Source organism: Festucalex cinctus, chromosome 1 (assembly GCF_051991245.1).
Source record: "Festucalex cinctus isolate MCC-2025b chromosome 1, RoL_Fcin_1.0, whole genome shotgun sequence".
NCBI lineage: Eukaryota > Metazoa > Chordata > Actinopteri > Syngnathiformes > Syngnathidae > Festucalex > Festucalex cinctus.
Window position 1 is genome coordinate 9,842,739 of NC_135411.1, and position 22,517 is coordinate 9,865,255.

General features: G+C 40.2%; 1 protein-coding gene across 2 annotated transcripts in view; it reads right to left on the reverse strand.

Moving 5' to 3' along the window:
* Window positions 1-22,517, reverse strand: part of ephb1 (EPH receptor B1) — a 298,219-nt gene that overhangs the window by 67,031 nt on the left and 208,671 nt on the right. For both annotated transcript variants that reach the window (XM_077515222.1, XM_077515216.1), the window contains exon 6: window positions 7,093-7,217. In XM_077515222.1, the coding sequence (XP_077371348.1) occupies window positions 7,093-7,217 (125 nt within the window). The remainder of the gene's footprint in view (window positions 1-7,092; window positions 7,218-22,517) is intronic.

The window sequence follows — 22,517 nt, forward strand, 5'->3', positions numbered from 1 at the left end:
AAAAAGAAGGTGGTATTCGGCAGAAGGTAACGGGTGATAGCCAAGAAGTTGCATCCATGAGGCGGGCCTTACTGATGCTGACCAATAAGAATTGGAAGGACCACACCCTAACATAGGGCTCAACTCGACTACAATTTTTTTTTTTTTTTTTTTTTTTTTACAAGTAAATAAATTTTACATCAGTAAATTTACTAAGAAGTAGGCGAGTGAATCAAGAAATAAATAAATGCATGTACTTTAATTGTGTGTGCAGTTGTTTTTTTAATCCAAAATATTAGAGAAAATAGTATGTGAAATAGTTTTAGATCCGAAATGTTCAACATATCTGCTGACAAAAAAATACGTTACACGGGTATAATGATTGTCCTGACTAAAATTAGACTAAAACGTTGACAGTTTTTGTTGACCAAAACTCGACGAATACAATTTTCTTGGACAAAAATAAAGACTAAAATACTCGATTTATGGTCAACCAAAAATAGACTAAATAAAATTTTATCAAAATTCCATTACAATTTCAATTATAACATTATAACAATTACAAAATCTTTATAATCGTAAAAAAATAAAATAAAAATAAAATATTATTAACACGTGTTAATTTTATCCAGCATTTTTAAATTTCACCTCAGTTTCAATCACACTTGCTAGTTTTTAATCATAGTTAGTCCACCCCATGCCATTTTTATTTAGTCTATTTTTAGTTGACTATAAATCGAGCATTTTTTTTTAAAACAAATTTTCATCTCATTTTTGTTCATGAACTAAAATGTTCATAGATTTTAGTCCAGTTTTTATTAAGTGAAGCACATTTTCGCCTCATCTTCATTAGTCGACGAAAATGCATTGTGACTTGGTCCAAATGATTGTTTATTAATGAAGGTTTTAGTCTAGTCTAGTTTTAGCGCAGTGAAAAATGTGCATTGACGAAAATATTTTTGTTTAGTTTTTGTTGAAGAAATAAACACTAATTAATACTAATTTTGAGTTGCTTAAATTTACACACACACACACACACATACATATATATATATATATATATATATATATATGCACCTTTTTTTAATTTTAAAATGACACATTTAATAAATCTTGTTTGGTCCAAGAGGAACTTACATAATTATAGTGTTTCAAATAAATTTATTTTAATATTATTTTTTATGTTTAAACATTTTTGCTTGTTTTGTCCCCCCCCAAAAAAAACAAACAAAACATGTCCTAATCGTAATTTCAATTATTACCAAATTAATTGTGATGAATATTTTCTTCAAAATCGAGCAGCCCGACGCCTAACGTGCAGTCACGACATTGCACAAAATTGTGTGCTCCTACCAAAAATATTTTAGACAAACTGCCAAAATAAAAAATAAAAATGGCTGCCTAAAGGCGTGAGCTAGTGTTGAACAAGTAATTATCTACTACCTGGCATCTTGGAAGCACATAAAAGGATCAACAGTGGTCAAATTTGGAGAGAATCCATTGGACTTATTGTGCCTCCATTGTCATCTTTTGGCAGAGACGATCCAATAGTTGCACTTTTCTTGGCTACAACACTTTTTAACTTGGTGATTTTCTACGAGCCAAATGTGAGCGCAACAAAGAAGTCACTTCCTCCTGTCCGCTATTTGCATTTATTTTTTATTTTTTTTTAAGCAAGAAACGATTGTCCACAAACCTGGAACGGCATTGTAATTAACTTGGAGTGTGTGTGCGTGCGCGCGCGTGTGCGCTTTACCAAAATGCCAAGCACGCAAAATGGACAGCATGGCCACTTGGCGCAAAGACGCGCATGGTGGGGTACCATGTGTCCTCCTCACAGGCTCACACGCGCGGACAGACCGACACACTCACACATGGGGAGGGGGGTGAAAGTATACTGTACGATTGAGATGATTTATTTATTTATTTATTTTTTCTTAGGCTTGGTTAACAAAAATGGTCAAGGAAATATATTATGGGATAGATTGAATTAGATACCAAGTACAGTGGTACCTCTACTTACGAAATTAATTGGTTCTGGAAGAAAGTTCTTAAGTAGAGACGCATTTTCCATGTAAATGCCCTAATCCGTTCCAAGCCTCCCAAAATTCAGACATATAAAGCATAAAAATGCATCAAAACATGTAACAAATACATGTTACAATTAGATTATTGCACAATAAATGAGTTGATAATAATGTAAAGTAATGTAAAGTAGATTTATTTTGATATAAACTGGAATAACGAAGTTTGAAAGTATGTCTCACAGAAGTGACGTCATCTAGCAGCAGCCAATAGAAAAGCACCAAAAGATGACGTTGCTCCCATGGTGTTTTTTAAATACTGCGCACAAGTAATACACATTTCTTAAAATACTAATACTAATACTGAAACTAACAAGCTAAAAACTAAAAAGTTGTCAGTGAGACATCTTCTATAGCGCTGCAAGCTAGTTTGGTGCGTTTGAAATGATAATTGTATGAAAAGCTAAAATTAATTTCAGAGCTGTGGAGGTCCATACAACTTGATACCAAATAAGGTGGGGGGGGGGGGGGGGGGGGATGCTATTTAATGTCACATCAAGCTGCTGTAATCAAGAATGAACAAATTTAAAGCATACATTTTCTCTCTCTCTCTCTCTCTCTCCCCCACACCCTAGTTGCTGTTCAGCTGCAGCTTTAATAGAGGGCCTGACCTCTGCTATGCTGTGTTATTTCCACCCTCCCCAAATTTTCAGCAAAATCAGAGTATGGCTGTTGGGATGACGGAGGAACAAGCACAATATTCCACTTTTTTTTTTTTGCCTCTCGAACCTTTAATTTGAGCATCCACTTGCTTTAAACTTGCATCAGGTGGTTTGAGGAGGTGACGTGGCCTTCAGGCGTATTTTTACTTTCATTTTGCATGCAAAGTATTTGCAATGCCTGCTTTTTTTCCAAGCGATCTTACAGTCAAAATGGATACCATTTGAATGTCGTAGAGTTCAATTGTACATGGAGGGTATTGTTTTTTTCACACTATGTCCACTATGATCATTTTCTTTAAATTAATTATGATGAGCTTAGGATGTGAAATATTAACACATTGATTACTAATCTACAAATTTCATTTAGGATTTAATGTTTCTGGAGTTATTATTACGTTCTTGATATTTAAGAATAATTGATGTTCCGTAATTAATCAATATCGGATTGAAGTGAATCGAATCAGGAAAAAATGAAAATCGAACTGAACTCTTGTGAATCGAAATTGAATCGATTGAGGAAATTAGAATTGATACTCAGACCTAATCATTTCTTTGTCAAATACGTCTTTAAATTAAGTATGATGAGCTTCATATGTGAAATATCAACAAATTGTCAAATACATTCTGTCTACAGTGGATAAATTACTAATCTACAAATATCTGCAAATTTAATTTAGGATGTTTGTGGAGTTTTTATCATGTCCTTGATATCTAAGAAGAATTGATGTTTCATAATCAATATCGAATTAGATTGAAGTGAATCAAATCAGGAAAAATCGAAATTGAACTGAACTCTTGTGAAACAAAATTAAATCAAATAGCCATTGTCAAATAGATTGTGTCTACATTGGTGTTATGTTCTGGGGTTGGATCCCAAACATGCAGACACAAATAATATTTTAACTCTTTATTCGCATAACATCGAGAGGCGTAGGACAAATTTGACTAGACGAGAAACAACGAGTGTATCAAGAGTCAGGAGATGCTAAGCTAACTTGGGCCGTGGGGGTGCACAGAGGAACAGAGGTAATAATCCGACAAAAACACACACTTCTCAGACAGTTTATATAGACAGTGAAACGATCTGATTGGTTGTGAATAGACATGTGGGTAACAGGACTGACAAGGAATTATCTGATTGGCTCTTGGCCAGATAAAGAGATGAAAGATTCCTGACATCACATAGCTTCTGACATTACATAGCGTATTACCAGTTGAAACTAGATCCCAATTACATCAGTTCAAAACAGTCACTTGACTTCACGGTCATGACCCAAACATAATCCTTGCATGACCCTAATCATGACAGTAAACATAACCCTTACTTGACCCTAGTCACAGTAAGCATAACCCTTGCAAGACCCAAACATAACCCTGTCATGCTCTTGCATGACCCAAACATAACCCTGGTATGACCCAGTCATGACAAGTGGATTCATTACTAATAATGTGTCCCTATTTAATACAGTACTTTAATTTTAAACACATTTCATTTGCAGTGCCGACTTGTTTTCTTCGAGATCTCACAGTCAAAGAAAGACACCATTTCAATAAAATTAATTAAATAGAACATGGGGCCTTGCTTCTTCCACACCATTACCCCGTCGCAATCTTTCAACAAATTCCCCAAAAAAAACAAAAAACAATCTCCAAGGTAGTGGGAAAATGACATGGTTGTTGTCCAAATAAGCCAAATTGACAACAATAAAGGTGTGTCGACATGCGGTCGCAAGAGAAGTCGGCAATGCAAATTGAAAGCAAACGCCTCCTGCCAGATGGAATTTGCAGCAAGATGACTTTGGCAGGGTTAAGGATTACTTGACTGCGCGAGGCATGCTGGGACAATCGCGGACAAAAAAAAAAAAAAAAAAAAAACGGCTTTCAGATTGGAGAGATGCTTGAAACAGAAGCATAGTGTAGAAGGATTTTTTTTTTATTAGGGTATATCCATTTTACGATTGCATTATCCAGTAGAATACTAACTCGGGGGGGCTGCTGGAGTGTGCGTGGGAGTGTTTTATAGACATGACAAAAGTCTTCCCTCTCTCATCGCCTTCGCTCAGTAAGAGGCCACATCGTCAATATACGCCAGCATGGAACTTTCCCAGAAGCGCTGTCGAGCTCCGTGAACTGGCTTGCTTGTAACACGGCAAGAACACAATAAACACGCGTCCAACTCGTATCGGCAGTGCAGTTCTACGCAAGACTGCCCATAAATCATCGGACGGGGTTTCAATATGGTGGAGTGTGCTTACCTGAATTATCCCAGCGCAATTAGTCATCCTGTCCTTAGCGATTCCCTAATTTGCGATTGCGCTGCGCTCATCTATTTGCGTGAGGACGCGCTACGTAAACATCAATAGGATTAGCTCGCATTGATATTCATGAACTAAGAGGAGGCTGTATAATTGTTATTTACATGACACTAAGCTGTCTGGAAGATAAGCTTCCGCAAGTCCTTTGCGATTGGAATCCGTTTCATGAACAAAGCAGACGGTAGGGGAACGGCGTTAACAGGTTTGTACTAGATGACTTCGCAATAACTTGGGAATAAAGCTATAAAACATTTGAGTTACAGCTATTGATCCATGGACCTTTACTAAAATTAGCTAGAAATAAATAATTCACATAATTTATATACTGTATGGATTTCAATCTATTATTCAGTAAGCAAAGGATGAGGGAAGGCGCACAAAATCCCATAAACGGCAAAAGTGCATGACCAACATGGCGCGGCCTATCGATCAGCTTTTGGAGGACAAACAAGGGGCCCGAAAACGGAGCTCGAGCCTCTGATCTCTTGCTATCGTTATATCCAAGGCCTTGGGAAAATGGCTACAGGTCAATACTGGAGCGGCATCGGCTCCGTAGGGTTGGGCTGGCGACTTAATAAAGCAGACGCATTGTGTGGGAGCAGACGGATCGATGCGATTCACCCCTCAGATGCGATGCATTTTCACAGCGGGGGGCAGGTCGCTGCACTGCGCGGTGACGACCGAGAGCACGGGTCAACACATTTGCTTCATCTGCTGCGGGACCCCGAGGGGAGCCAAGAAGCAAACACAATGAAAACATTATCAAACTGGGAGACGCCAAGAATATGGGTTCATTGTGTGTAAAAATGGAATTCAGGATGGAGATAGAAGACATGGGGCGGACGATAACTAAACAGCGACAACAAAAGCTTAGTTAAAGGGAGATTCAAGTCTGCCATACCTTACAAGGCCCCCCATCATAACCAGAGAAGGCAAATCCAGGTCCAGAAAGTTAAAACCCTGCTCTAGTTTGTCTTCAGCCACACGGGAGCTCATTTACTTGCCAACTGAGTAGAAGAACCTGCGGCTAAAGCCAAAAAGTGACGACGTTTACATGCAGGCAATGTAAACACGCTCAATAACCCGAATATACTCTTATTCGGGTTTTTAAAAAACCAAATAAGACCCCTGGGTTAAACCCCTTTCACAAGCCGAATTCTTGCTCATAAAAACACATTCGGAAGACCTCGGTTGAACGGTGCATTGATTTTCACTGTGCGTATGCTCTCAATTTCCTTCTTCATCGCTTATTTTAATTCGCAAGGAATCTTGGTCTTTGTACTTGTATGCACAGCGTCGTCCCACTCCCCAAAGGACCCAAAGGAGTATCGTTTGAATACATTGATTTCTCCACGGCATTCTCACGTTATTTTGCGACTGTACGGCTAAAACGCCACTGTTTGCGCCTACTATGCAAGTATACAAGTCCGTGCTTCTGGCTTGTAACAAACCGGAAATACCCAAAGAAACATGACGATGCAGCAAAAGGACCACAGTCTGGATCGAGGAGGAAACAGACTATTTTATTTAATGGTAGTGTGGTGAAGGACATAAATATAGTCTTTTATTGACCATAGAAAGTTGAAAGCACTAATGTTGTCCTTGCGTCACGATCCAAACGAGATATTCCAATCGAACACGAATGACCATGTAAACGAGAGTTAGTCTGTCCACCTGTAAACGGGTAGTCTGTAGTCTGTAAACGGGTTACCATGAATGTTTCAGAAACTGGAATTCTGACCTTAACCCGAATATTGACTGCATGTAAACAGTCTGTAACGGGGTTTTTACTTTCTGGACCTGGATTTGCCATCTTTGATCAAGACTAAAGAGTAGAAAGCACCATGGAAGGTTGGTGGGAAGTTCTACGCCTTGAACCGGTCGCGAGCAAACCAGCAAGATAGATTGTCAACAACCCAGAGAGACTGCAACATGAAAAGGCACCAAAGCTCTTGAAATGTCAGGACTTGGGAAGGTGAGTGCCTGTGGGGCCTCTTACACATTTTTTCATCCTAAGCAAATGCATTCAATCAGTTAAAACGAGTATCTTACCTTCTCATGGTAACGTAGCTCATAGTCCAGAATGATACCATTTGGCTGTTCTGGTTGCGGCCACGACAAAGTGAAGCTATTCATAGTGGAGCTGATCTGATGCATGATGGGAACAATGGACGGAGCTGTAAGAAAAAACACACAGACATACACAGTCTTTAAAGTTTGTATGAACTTTTTTGTTGAGTTCTCCAAATGAACCAACTCTGGAAGATATATGACTCTTTAAGGTAATTTAACTCAACATGATCATAATCAACAGGAAGCACTGTAGACCTCTTTGCAAACACTGTCTGATGCAATCAGTAGACTTTAATTGTCCAGTAATCACACAGCCACGATGTAGGAGTTTGGATTACGCATTCAGGGCAGCATGCCAGCCATTTAATTTGAGCCGCAAAGCAGAGATAGAAATGGAACAACGAACTCACGATAATATCACAAATGAACATACCAACTACCAAGGCGGCCAACTGATCACTTTGTTGTCTCGCATGGCGACGGCCAGTGGTCAGAGAAACCAAATTCTCAGAAAAAATGATACATTGGCTTTATCTTGAGGAGTATCTTAACTCTTTTACTGACACATGTTATTAAAAAAACAACCCCCCGATGCCAGCGGATTTCGAGCATTTTAACTCATTTTTCGAAGCAAACAGAATATTGTGTTCTTTTGCTACATAAACAACAGATTGCATCATGTTTCATTGCAATTCGCAGCTCTAGTTAGGGCCCGAGCAGCTACCGCTGCCATCTGCTGGCCATAGTTCGAGGGTGTTTTTGATTTCACAACTCATTGATCTCTGCTGCACTTGGACGTTGCACTGACCACTGATATATTCACAAAAAAAAAAAAAATGTAGTTGACGTCACTTAACGTTTATGGCGGCATACATCATGATTTTACCAAACGTCATTAAACGTTTTTGGTGGTCAAAGAGTTAAATGACAATGGCTTGTCATTGTGGCAGTAGGCTTAAATGTACTGCTTTTCTATACTCTTCTGGAAACTATTTTGACAATGACATTATTGTCGATTGTACCATGAGGGACAGACAGACTTCCACAGAACGTCTTTCCGTGACCTTTCATATTTAGCACTAGTTTACTTGAAGTACTGATTGAATACTCCTTCTGCAAAACATCTAGCGGCTTTCTTCAACTCACTGCAGAGGTGCTGAAGTCTGAAGTGCTTGGGATGAGAATCGGCACCTGCAAATGTGAGGTCATGGTCCTGAGTCGAAAAAGGCTGGAGTGGAGTGCCCACTTCGTCAAGAATGAGATCCTGCCACAAGTTCAAGTATCTTGTGGGTCTTGTTCACGAATGAGGGAAGAATCTACAGGCGGGTTGGTGCAAAGTCCAAAGACAAAGAACACGACTGTTGAGTCGAAATGAGTTTTCTTTCCAGGGTGTCCGGACTCTTTCTTAGAGATAGGATGAGAAGCTCGGTCACCCTCGAGGAACTAAGAGTACAGCCGCTGAGTGGAGCCACATGAGGTGGTTCGGGCATTTGTTCAGAATGCCTCAGGGTGAGGTGTTCTGGGGACAACACATTGGTAAACTGCCCCAAGGAAGACCCAGGACACCGTGAAGACTGTCTTGCAGCTGGCTTGGGAACGTCTTGGGATTCCCCCAGAAGAGTTGGACAAAGTGGCTGGGAAGACGGAAAGTCTGGGTTTTTCTGCTTCGTTTGTTGCCCAGCCATTACCCGGCCCCGGAAATGTGCATATGGATGGATGATGTTAACTTTACCCCATCGATAATGGTGTCACCTGTGTTGCATTGCATTTCTGGTCACGCTACAAAGTGTACTTTCTGCTTCGGCGACATGACTTCAGATGCCTGCCTCAATTACCCCAGGTAGTCTGCAATTTTCTCTTCATTCCAAAAATCTTGTCCTTTACTCTGTCAACTCTTCTTCATCCATGCACTCCCCGACCTTCGCTTGGGGACTGCGTTATTGGACAGGAGGCAATCATCCATATTGTGCGTGTACGTGTGTGTTTGTTTCCAAAACTTTAAGTAGAAAATATGTCTGACTTGGACTGTTGGCGCTCAGGTTTAGTTCAATAAAACACTGCCAAAAGTACTTGCAGAAAGACTCGTCATCTTCAACCCAGGGGAAGTTAAGACTAACACTTGAGAGTTTATGGACCTTTTTTTCACCCAGAACAAGTGCCATATGCCATTGCTGAATGAATTACCCCATCTTTATCTCTTGGCAGACATTCACACGTGTGACATTTACAGATCCGGCGCTGCCTCGTCACCGCTGACAGAATCCTCACAGGAGTTCAAATAACCTCGACCCTCTGCTTGTGAAGGAAAAATGTATTTCCAGGGTGCTGATAACAAGTTTTGTTTTGCATCTATTTGTTGTGTTACTACGTGACTTAGGACGGGGTTGCCACGTTTAAATGTCACAGACTTACCAAGAGAGGATCGCTGTCGTTGCGTTTCTAGATCACAGAATGTGATGTTTCACAAAATAGTGAAGGAGATTAATGGGGAAAATGTTGCAAATAAGCGTAACATCTCGTGAATAAGACAGATGTGACTTTGTCTCATAGACCTATGGGGAGCAATTTGTCTAAAATCTCACTGTTTCTCGAAAGGAAAATGGCGTGCTGCTCAGTATGGCTGAAATTTAAGTAAAACATATAACTATCTAAGAATGAAAACCAGTTGGTAGATCATTTTGGAAAACATTTTAAAAACCCTTTAGATGACCTTATCTCATTTACTGCCATTGACGGATATACACGTCAATGGGAACGGAATTGACTTAACTCATTCACTGCCATTGACGGAAAAACACATCAATGGCAGTGAATGGGTTAATGGGGGATGGGGGCTGGAGATAAGCATTGTTTGTTTGTTCATTCATTCATTCATATTATTCACTCCTGATAAAACTCGTCAACAAATATTTTGGTGACAACAAAGCTTTAACAGTTTTCGGGTATTGATGTCACTAAATCCGAAAATGACATTTTTTTTCCCAAATTGGTTGTAGTTTTTGAGATGTTCAGTGTTTTTGTTCAACAATATGATACGATTGATCAAAATATATTGATAAGAAAACTGGAATTAGCGGGAAAAGGGTTTGTTATGGCTAACTGACTACTTTGCAAATAGAAAAACATTACGTGCACTTAAATGATGTCAATTCAGCATTAATGAAAGCAATATGTGGAGTTCCCCAGGGATCAACATTTGGACCAATATGATTTAATTTGTATATAACGACATCAGTATGGTATCCTGCGATTGGTTGGCAACCAGTCCAGGGTGTACCCCGCCTACTGCCCAAAGCCAGCTGAGATAGGCTCCAGCACCCCCCGTGAGGAATAAGCGGTCAAGAAAATGGATGGATGGATGGACAGTATGGTATCAATACTTTTCAAGTATGTACACATTACAGGTTACCTCGATCACATCACATCAAACAATGGTTTGAATATATCGTGAACTATTGTGAAAGGTGACAATTGTTATCACAGAGAACGCTCTATGCATATGTAAAACATGTTTCGTGTAAAAAGCAAGCAAAAATTCAGAAAATTGTTAGCCAACGCAATGAAAGGATGTCAACAAATCGGGGAAGCTCTGTAAGGGTCATTTTAGGGATGACTAGGGATGGGTACTTTTCACCTTTTCACATTTGAACCGGTACTTACGTTCTTTTTCTTTCTTTCTTTCTTTCTTTCTTTCTTTCTTGAATGAGTACATATGCACAGAATTTTACAGAAGCGTGCGATTTTTTTTCATTCAAATTTAGAAAATACTAATCAGTAAGCTTGTAAAGTGTAAGATTTATATGAAAATGTATTATTTATTTATCTGAAATTTCAGTCTTATAGAGGTTGGAATCTGTTTCATGTTTGAACAGCATTAAAATAAAATATTAAGGCTTAATGTTCCGTTCATATAACATTCTTCCATGCTCAAGGTGTGAATCCTAACCCGAAGTCAGACGTTTTGTTGAATATTTTTCCATTAAAAATGGAAGTTTAAAAATCGATTCTCACACACACACAAAAAAAAAAAAAAAAAAAAAAAGGCAATGATGATAAGACGTTGAATCGGTAAGACTACCGAATGAACAATTCTGAGCTCTTAAAAAAAAAAAAAAAAAAAAAAAAAAAATCGTTTTTTTTTTTTTTAATCGATTCGAGAATCGCGCGATGTAGTATCGCGATATATCGCCGAATCGATTTTTTTTAACACCCATAATATAAATGTATTTAAATGAGGCCTAACATTTAAAAATATCCCGACACCTACGTCACAAATATCGTGAATATGACTTGACACAAATCTAAATGGCAATTCAAAGAGTAATAGATGGCAACAAACCTTCGCATCAGCAAACCAAATTATAAACAGACAAGTACGGTTGATTAAAATCAAACTGTAGTGGCTCATATTGAGTTAAATGTGTTGGCATTTGCAGAAAAAGACTAGAAATCTCCACCCCCATCTGCAGACATGAAAATAAATAAATAAATAAATGAGCGTGTGCTCTACATTTAACGCCCATCACTCATGTGGCTGTTGGCCCGCTCACTGCCGAGGCCTCGTCATTTCTCCACCTGCCCTCAACTTGCCATCTTTCTGAATAAGTCCTCTACTCAAAAGGCTGCAAATGGCATCCTCTCTCACTTTAATGTCCCGTTTTTATCTAGTTCCTGAGTAGTTGCTCGATATCTTTCCCCATCTCGTATTCTCCCACACAGAGTCATTCTACGGCCTCAAGAGTGCTGTAAAAGGAAAACATAAACTTGTGATTCATGCGGCATCTGCTTTCAAACCAAGTTTTATAAGAATTACATGGCCTATTCTATGGCTTTAATTGAAGTAAATATTTCTAGATTGGAGTGCTTGATAATAGAGCTGGGTATTGCCGCCAACCTCACGATACGATACGTATCACGATACAGGGGTCACGATACGTTACGTATCGTGATACACATCGTCAATGCGATACGTATCTCGATATATTACATTAATTTTTTAGCATTTTATAATAACAGTCATATGTATACCTAAAGGATATGTTTGTTATGCTGACTGACAAAAATATTTTTGTTAGCAGCTCATCTGGTTTACCACCTAGCGGCATGCCTGGTCTAAAATGTGTGCAGAGCAAGGAGCAGCTTTCACAGACACACCGGGAAACTTTATTAATAGGCATGAGCCGATATAAGCAAAAATATCAAAAGTATTAAAATTACAGCTCTAAAATGTGCTTATTTGAAATATTTGGGGGAATAAAAACAGCAATATTTTCATGTAACACATTCTTATTTCGTTTTTAAACAAAATATACGAAAATTGGTACATTAAGAAAGGTGCCATGTTAAGTTTGTAAGTAAATAAATGTTGATATTCTTCCTCTGCTTTCATTTTTCTTAGCAAGACACAGTGTCCAATCACTGGTGAGCTATTTTTAGTATTAATTGAAGGCAATTAACTTCAAAGACGCTGCTGGTTTTTATTTTTTAGGTACAATGCAAGCTGCAAAGGCAAACGTTGACTGCCTATTTAAAGTTAACAAGCAATATCGATTCTGCCGCCTGTGTATCGATACGTGGCCGCAACAATATATTGCCGTATCGATTTTTTGAGCACACCCCTACTTGATAATGAGGTTAAAATGCAAATGTAAACAAATATTTGGGTTGGATTTATCCGGTTGGTAGGGAGGGATTACGTGACATCTGCCTCCCTTGGCTCTCACCTCGATCCTGCCCTGGGCGGAGGGTGTGAAGACTGAGCGTCACCTTGCAGCACTTGAGTTCTCTCAGGCTGCTTCATGCTCCAGTAGGCAGGGTGAGGTTGGGCTCCCTGGGCCACATTATCAATTACTGGCCACAGGCGCGTGCTGTTCCTGACACAACACGGGTCCAATCCACATGAAATTCTTGCAGCAGAAAGTCAATTTTGGGGAATGCATTTTGCGCCCTTCTTGTCTTATTTTTCTGGATCACTTACCAAAAAAAAAAATAAGTAAAAAAAAAAGCTAATCAGGCGAAGAAGTAAGCCTTGATTGGCTTCCCCTTGAACTTTTCCACATCCTGTCAAGTTACAACCACAAACATAAACATCATATGATACACCAAATGGCGTGAACATGGAAGGAAAATGACACATATTATATATATATATATATATATATATATATATATATATATATATATATATATATATATATATATATATATATATATATACACATATACATATATACATATATATGTATGTATATTAGGGATGTTCAATACCACTTTTTTTTCAGACCGATACCGATACTCAGACCCTCAGTACTCACCGATACCAACTGCCGATACCAGTCGTACATTTTGACAAATAAAAAAAAAAATCACTAAAAGATAATTTTAAACAAATATATTTCCTTTAATTTTGACAAAACAAAAACAAAAAACAGCACAGTCACTCTTCAATAGTCTTAACGCTAAAAATAAGACACAAAAATGCTCTTTTAGATTCACAATTTTGAAGTATTTCCAAACCGGTGAAGTTTTGGTGAAAAACTGCTGCAAGCTAGCGCCACTTACAGGCAAGGAGGACCCACTTAACGTCTTCCCCCTCTGCCATCGCTCGCTTGTACTCGTCTGCGTCACGAGTACTCGAGTACTTGAAAAAAAGGCTGGTATCGGCCCGATACCGATACCTGGTATCGGTACTCGCCCATCCCTAATATATATATATATATATATATATATATATATATATATATATATATATATATATATATATATATATATATATATACACTTCTTGAACTTGTGTAAATTGCACGATTTTATGTAGGAGGCTTTAAGGGGATGGGGGTACAGATGTATCATTTTCCTTCCACTTTACAATTACGTGCTAATGTGTCCATCCATCCATCCATCCATCCATCCATTTTCTTAACGGCTTGCTCCTCACATGGGTCGCTGGGGGTGCTGGCGCCCATCTCAGCTGACTCTGGGCAGTAGGCAGGGGACACCCTGAATTGGTTGCCAGCCAATCACAGGGCACACAGAGACGAACAACCACCCACATGCACAAGCACACAGTAGGAACAATTCGGAGAACCCAATTAACCTGCCATGCATGTCTTTGGAATGTGGGAGGAGACCGGAGTACCCGGAGAAGACCCACGCGGGCACGGGGAGAACATACAAACTCCACCCAGGAAGGCCGGAGCCTGGACTCGAACCCGAGTCCTCAGAACTGGGAGGCGGATGTGCTAACCAGTCGACATCGTGCCGCCCTGCTAAATACATTTAGAATTGTGGTTCTAACGTGTAGAACAATTCAAGGGGTGTGGATCTGAAATCAGTTTATAGCACACATCTTGGTAAACTTTTTTTTTTTTTTTTTTTTTCCAAACCTCAAGAATTGAACAGGGGACTGTTTTCAAAGGATGCCTTCTTTAAATAACAAATTGCGTTTGAATAATAGCCCACTTCGGGCTCTCAGGGTAGATTCTATTGTAATGTAGCCCATATGACAAGTTATTGGACTTGAACGGAATGGTTTGTTCTATTTTCAGCACCAAAAAGATACAAGTATGTTCTCTGGCTGTCTAAGTCGGGATACAAAGCGTTAGATTGTTATGGTAACATCCCAATCACAATGCTACGATTTTCCTGTGAGTTTGTGGCAAAAATCAGTTTGTTTTTTGTTTTTTTCCCCCACACGAGTGGAAATAGATTAAAATGATAAATTTGATGAAATATTAGTACTGTCACTATTGAATATTTTTCAATCGATCAATTGACTAATTGGATGCATTTTAATTTTGCATTAAAGTGTATTAAAAAAAACATTTTACCCCCTGATTACTGTTTATTAACCAGTGATTGGTGGTTATTTCATACTTCGTATTCGTACAGTGATTTTTTAAAAAAAAGGGGGATTGATGTATTATGTTACCGGTTCGGTCATTGTTTTCCAAAGTAAAAACAGATGTTTGCAAATGTCTTATTTTGATTAAACACAGAAGATAATCAATCTTCTTTCATCAAGGATGACAGAAATCAGTGAACAATTACTGTTGATATGCTGAAAGGATTCCTCAATTATTAAAATAGTTGCTGACTAATTTGACATGGTAAATGGACTGCTTTTTATATCGCACTTTTAACTACACCATATGGTGCCCCAAAACACTTTGCAATTTTTAAACCTCACATTCACCCATTCACACACTCACACAAGTGGTCGGCTGCTGCCAGGTCCACTGGGAGCAAATCTGGGTTCAGTGTCTTGCTCAAGGACACTTCAACATAGTCACCACTAGGGATGCAATGATAACGGCAATATCACGATATTAAAACTGCCACGATATATCATCGTCATGTCATGATATTAAAAGCACATCTGTTAAAAAGTCAGGTTGATTTCCATTTGTGCAGTTCCAGCACCGTCTGGTGGCTAGTTTTTTTTTTAGTGCAGTTTAATTTTCACAAGGCATGTTTTGGCCCTTCTATGTTTAAAATCCATGTTAATGGTCAGATGTGCTTGTGAACCGATGTGGAGGAACTCAATGTGTGCTTGCACTGCAAATGCCTCAATTGTAAGTGTTATTAGAGATTGTCGGTGATTTATATGCATGTTTTTTTTGTTTTTTTAGTATGAGCTCATTGTTACAATATTGTGACCTTTTTATATATCGTGATAATTATCGTATTGTGAGCTTCATAATGTGATAATATCGTATTGTGATGTTTGGATATCGTTGCATCTAGTGTTGTTCCGATACCATTTTTTGGCCCCCGATACCGATACCCACCTTTGCAGTATCGGCCGATACCGATACCATACCGATACTTAAGGTTTTTTTTCCTCAACATGAAAAAGCTGTCCTGCTATTGGTTCAGGGCATTCAAGGGCCAATAGGATATCTTAGATCGGCATGCAGTGAACATGTCACGTATCAGTGAATATCGTGCACCAGGAGGACACATAATGCTGCATCCAAAATCCTATATTAGCGTTGGAATTAATGGTATCGGCATGTTACTGGTGAGTAGTCACCTATACCGATACCACTGTTTTAATGCAGTATCGGCACCTCTGCCGATACCAGTATCGGTATCGGAAAACACTAGTTGCATCCCTAGTCACCACGGGTGAGGATCGAACCCACAACCTCATGGATGGTAGATGACCACTCAACCACTGAATCAGTTCTTTTATTTATTTATTTATTTATTTATTTATTTATTGTTTCACTGAAATGGTTTCGAAAGATGATGTAACCACAGTTGTTTGCGTTTGTTAAAGTTTTAAAGGCTCTGTGTCTGTTCAACAAGATGGCTGTATTTTGATTCCCTGAAAAGTAGTGACATTGGATATGTGAGGATTCTGCATGATGATATAGTTAAATAATGTCAGCTAATGTTTGAGGTTCTAATACATTCAAGAAATACGACCACATTTGTATTGTAGAGTGCATATTATACCGAGAGAAGTGGCTCTCAGTGTCTGATAGTATAGTATTTATTTTCATCAAATTCAACTGATTCAGAATTAACGACATTGTCCTTGTATCTTATGTGGAAAAAAAAAAAAAAACACGTCTGGACGAGGTTGAGTTTCAGCCTAATGGCGCGCCGGCGTCCCCTCCAAGTGTGTCCCCCACTGTCACCCGGGGACATCGATGCTGACAATGATTGGTGACTGTGTCCTGCTCTGCTCTCTCCCCCTCCCGTCCATCGCGACCGTGCTCTACTTTTATCTGGCCCAACTTGCTGCCCCTGGCTTTTAATACAGAGCTTGGCTCGCCATTAATCAAAGTCAGCGCCTCACAGTGTCTGGCTGTGACAGAGGGAGGCAGAGAGAATTAAACGAAAAAGAGTTCAAATGTAGTGAAGAAAGACTGAAATATTTATATCACTGTCCAGCAGACCCAGAAGACTGCATCATTAATTTCGCGACATAGCTGCCATTTTAGAATAATTCATATTTTATGACGAAACGGAATCTTATCAAACTGTCGTGTAACTAGCGATGCACGAGGGCGATACTGGTACTTCGTTTTGACACTTGCCGTGATACTACACACTGATACCACAAGACTTGTAAGTGTAGGGAGCGACATCAGCAATGTGGAGCGAGGCGACTGCAAATTATGCTCCGCGAAATGGATGATTAACTCGTTCAGGCGGCCACGGCGCTCGCATCATAAAGCTGCGACGCGGGCTGCCGCCCTGCGATCCGTCCGACAAGTTTTAATCCCAACATGCTGCTCGGCACCGGTCGAGCCAGCAGTTTCCTGTCACAAAGTGGCATTGGAAGCAAATGGTGCGATAACGTTTTAACGAGGACAAGCAGCAGGCGATCAACAACCTCTTCATAGCGAGGACGAATGAACACTCTCGGCCGTAGTCGCACCCAAAAAACATCCAACCAGTGTTCCAGCCATCCATCCATCTTCGCCCGCTTATCCGAGGTCGGGTCGCGGGGGCAGCAGCTTTAGGAGGGAAACCCAGACTTCTCTTTCCCCAGCCACTTCAACCAGCTCCTTCCAAGGCGTTCCCAGGCCAGCCGAGAGACATAGTCTCTCCAGCGTGTCCTGGGTCATCCCCGGGGCCTCCCGCCGGTGGGACATGCCCGGAACACCTCCCCTGGGAGGCGTCCAGGAGGCATCCGAACCAGGTGCCCGAGCCACCTCAGCTGGCTCCTCTCAACGCGGAGCAGAAGCGGCTCGACTCCGAGTCCCTCCCGGATGAGCGAGCTTCTCACCCGATCTCTAAGGGAGAGCCCGGACCAACCAGGACCAACCAGTGTTTTACATACAAAACAAAATCCGGATATGAACACCGTCAAAGATATGGGACCACACCTCACTTGCCCTCCCATGAACTGATAAAAAGGCTTTTCACTGATTTTCGCCTATGGTTATTTGTAGTGTTGTTCCGATACCGATACTGGTATCGGCAGAGGTGCCGATACTGCATTAAAACAGTGGTATCGGTATCGGTGACTACTCACAAGTAACATGCCGATACCATTAATTCCAACGCTAATATAGGATTTTGGATGCAGCATCTTGTGTCTTGCTCATGCACGACATTCACTGGTATGTGACATGCTCACTGCATGCCGATCTAAGATATCTTATTGGTCCTTGAATGCTCTGAACCAATGGCAGGACAGCTTTTTCATGTTGAGGAAAAAAAACCTTAAGTATCGGTATGGTATCGGTATCGGACGATACTGCAAAGCTGGTTATCGGTATCGGGAGCCAAAAAACGGTATCGGAACAACACTAGTTATTTGGAGAAAATATTCAAAAATGTATCAAATGAAGCTGTGCCTTGAAGTTCGTACTCAGCTTCAGTTACTTATGTTAAAATAGTATGAGAATTGTTCAGCTAATCCCAACCCCCCCACCCCCACCCCCCCCCCCCCAAAAAAAAACAAAACAAAAAAAAAAACACTTCGGCCTATTAGTGTTCCGCTGACAAGCCCAGTTGTTGTTTTTGTGTTACAATTGTGGTCTGCGGTTTGTGATTCTGGCAGATCACCACACTAAGTCATGTCCTAATAGGAGCTCAGCATGCAAACGTGCCAACCTTTGTTGTGTCAGATATTGGTTGAGAAACTGTCATGTGAGGTCTCAGAGGACCAGACCAACCGTAACTTATGTGGTAATGTGATCGTTTAGTGACATATGATAGAAAAGGACACTGATCGGGAGTTAATAATCGGTAAAATTCACAACTTCAACATAATCGTATGAAAAAGGCAAAATGTTTGGCAAAAATCACCTAAAAACAGGACAACCTGAACATCGGGTTTCTATTCACCCATTTTAATTCAAATTTTCAAGTAATATGAAAATAACACTGAATCGAAAAAGGGGCCCAAATTTGCCCCAAAAAGTTTTTACGGTTGGAGGGGTTGGATTTTGAAGCATATCGAAAAAAGTAAAATGCGGAATTTTGGCTATGGAAACGAGTAACCGCTGAAAAGGCCGGATACACGTCGCACGTTTTGACCGGATATTACGTCAAACGTATGTTTGTAGCCACAATGCAATGGCAGACGATAAAGTAAGGCATGTTTTGGGGGATAACAAAACAGAAATATTTTTGGAAATAATGAAAGAATTAACCTGGCAACAACCAGATAGATATGCGCTTCACTCAAGTGTGTTCTCCGCAATATCCATCTGGTACCTCTCCACGGTAATTTGGTCGGGAAAGGCGGGACATTCTGTACAATAATTCGAGCTGATTGGACAATGCGGCATTGTACACGTTTGTTTTAACCAATGGGTGAAAATTTTGTCTTCGTTCTTGCCGAATGGGGGAAAAGCACGAACATCTTACCAGCTAGAAATGCACGAAGCGCCTCTCGCTGTTCAACATTCAACAAGGAAACGTTGAGTACTGTAATTGCTGGACTATAAGGCGCACCTGATTATAAGCCGCACCCAGTACATTTCTAAAGGAAAAAGCATTTTGTCCATACATAAGCCGCACCTGACTATAAGCCGCATGTTCCCACATTGACACATGAGATATTTACAAAGAAAGACGGTACACACAAAGAGTTTTCAAAGGTCTAATTGATAATATACCTTAGCTTTTCTTTCCAAACAGTGCCTGTGACGCGGCAGAAACACAGCAGCAATACGGTAGTAACACAGCGCTAACAGGGCCGCTTAAAAAAAATAACATACCGGTGAAAGTCACTGAGACTGAAACTTCTTGTATTTTCCATGATGAGGGTCTGTTCATGCTCATTTTAGTCATGCACAAAACGCGTCTTCCTCAACACATATATTCCACCTGTCTCACTCTTACTTTTTCTGCTCGAGCGCCCCTGGCGCCCTTCAGAAAAAAATCCATATATAAGCCGCATCATTGTATAAGCCGCAGCGTGGGAAAAAAGTCGCGGCTTATAGTCCGGCAATTACGGTAATTCTGCATGAAGAAAATTAATTGCAGCGTCCGTTCGTCCATGTTAGGTTTGTTTGTTAGCCCCGGCGTCGGCACTGACTTCCTGGTTTCGTCACAGTTGCATGTCCCGCCCCCAAACACAATATCCCTCTGTGATTGGTCCGGACCATCAGTGGTTCAGATCGGCGGAAATCAACGGGAGCGGTATCAGATATATTCTCCGGAGTTTGTGAACTCACAAATACTGCGAGAATTCATCTTGCGAGAGCCAGGTTGTTAAAGCAACAAAGAAACGCTACGGTTTATCAAGAATTACAAAAGAAAACTCATACGACGTCATCGCACGGCGCAGTCACTTCCTGTTCTTCTTCTTCATTTATATTACTGGTGGATCACATCTCTGTGGTGTATACCACCACCTACAGCGGTGGAGTCCCCTCTCAATATTCGCAAAAGAAGAACAGTCGGAAACGGGCATAAGTTGCATGCCCATTTTGCGCTTTTTCAGTAAATTTGCTTTAAAAAATTGGCTTGAAACCTGACTAGTTTGTGTATGCATGTCAGTGATATGATGAAACTCTTGGATATTCTAGCTCTGATGATCCAAAACTGCGAGAGGGAAGGTTTCACCTCTCTAAGACAACCAGAACAGTCCATTTGTGATCGATTCAATGCCCTGAGGAAGAAACGACCTGGACGATTGAAAATATCCATAAGCACGCGCGGGAGAAGAAACAGACCAAATGAAGACATAGGATGTAAACAGAATCAACATAAGGAATGGTGTCTCCAATGGCTACTTAAAATCTGGCCTCATTTTCAAATCGGGATAGAGTGCAGAACACTTCCATGAATCTGGTTGTTTGGATTCCAGTCAAACGTGTCATTTTTTTTCTTTTTTTTTTTGGACTTAACTTTACGATGGTGGAAGATGTCGTGTTTACATTGTGTTGGAAAAGCTCTTCAGACAAGAGCGCCATATAAAGGATTGTTTGTAGCTATATTTGGTCAGAGGGATGCTGGCTCACAATGTAGGTCAAGGATGATGCAGCAGCAAGTCCAGAGAAATATTGAGTCTGCCCCACTTAACAGAAGAGACTTTTAAACTGTGTTCAGGAGGGAAAATTCTCTTTGTATTTCAGACTGTGGCGGAGGCTCAATGGCTGAGAGGGATTACGCAAGAAAATTGATTTATTGATTTATTTGTTCATTTTTTTCCATTCGGACAGCATTGTGACAATCAAACATTTCAACCAACAATTTCAACATGTAATAACCGAAAAGAAAAAGGGCTGGCAGGAAGAAGCATGAAGCTTATAATTTCCCGCCCCCATACTATACTAGGACGCAGAAAATCAAACAATTAATAGTTATAATAGTTAATACGATGAAGGATTCAAGAATTAGTCAGAGGTTGGCGGGAAGAGAAGCAAACGAGACCAAAATAGGCCTCATTACCAGGGTGGTCTGTAGCGCTTTGACAGGTTAATAGCGTGCTTGACAGATAGATGGAGACGAAGAAATGCCAATGTCTATTATCGAGGTTGGCTGCCGTAATGAAGTGTAATCTGCCAAGCGCGCGCGTCCTGCCCTTTATGGCCTTTTGTTGCCAGGTAATTGCATTGTTTCCCGTTACACAAGAGGAAGTTGACCATACACAATCTTGCAGGACCAATATTCAAAGCATCCAAATCTTTTCTCCGTTTGGCTCATGTCAGCTGAAATCGTTCCCTGCAGTTATGTGTTTCGTTGGAATGAAACCACTTTTGGCATTTAATTGGAACCTGACACAGCAGATGCTTTGCTTCATAAAGGAATTTCTTTCATAAATCAATCTGGAAAAGAGCCTTGCGCTAGGAAAAAGAAAGAAACATGGAAGGTGATTAGATGAACGTTGTCACTAGGTGCGTTTCCATTACCCTCAGTTTTGCGCAAAAGGCATGTTTCGCAATAGTAAGCTGGTAATGGGAACACCGGATTTGCGAAAAAAGTCTCAAATATCGCAAAAAAGTTTTTGCGCTCTCATGAGGTGGTTTTCGAGACGTATCGAAAAAGAAGTACAGTCTTCCCTCGCGATAACGCGGTTCACTTTTCGCGGTCTCGCTGTATCGCGGATTTTTTTTACGTGCAATTTTGCATATTTTTTTTTACAGTAATATACCCATTTTATAAAATTTATGAAGGTTTGAACATTGTCAATGTTTGAACAAGAGAGAAATGTGAGAACATGTAAATGCCTCAATGAGAAAAGTGTATAAATTGTGCGGTCGGGGATTCTAGAGCCTTAAAACATTTATGAGTTGTAAAACATAAAGCTAACTACTTCGCGGATTTCATTTATTGCGAGTATTTTTTGGAACCTAACCCCAGCGGAAAACGAGGGAACACTGTATTTCGCAAAAGTGTAATGGAAACACTTTTTGCGCATTAGTAGTCATGTGACACCCGTCCGGTCACGGAGGAAAGGACTGTAACACGTTGTTTATGTGCATTTT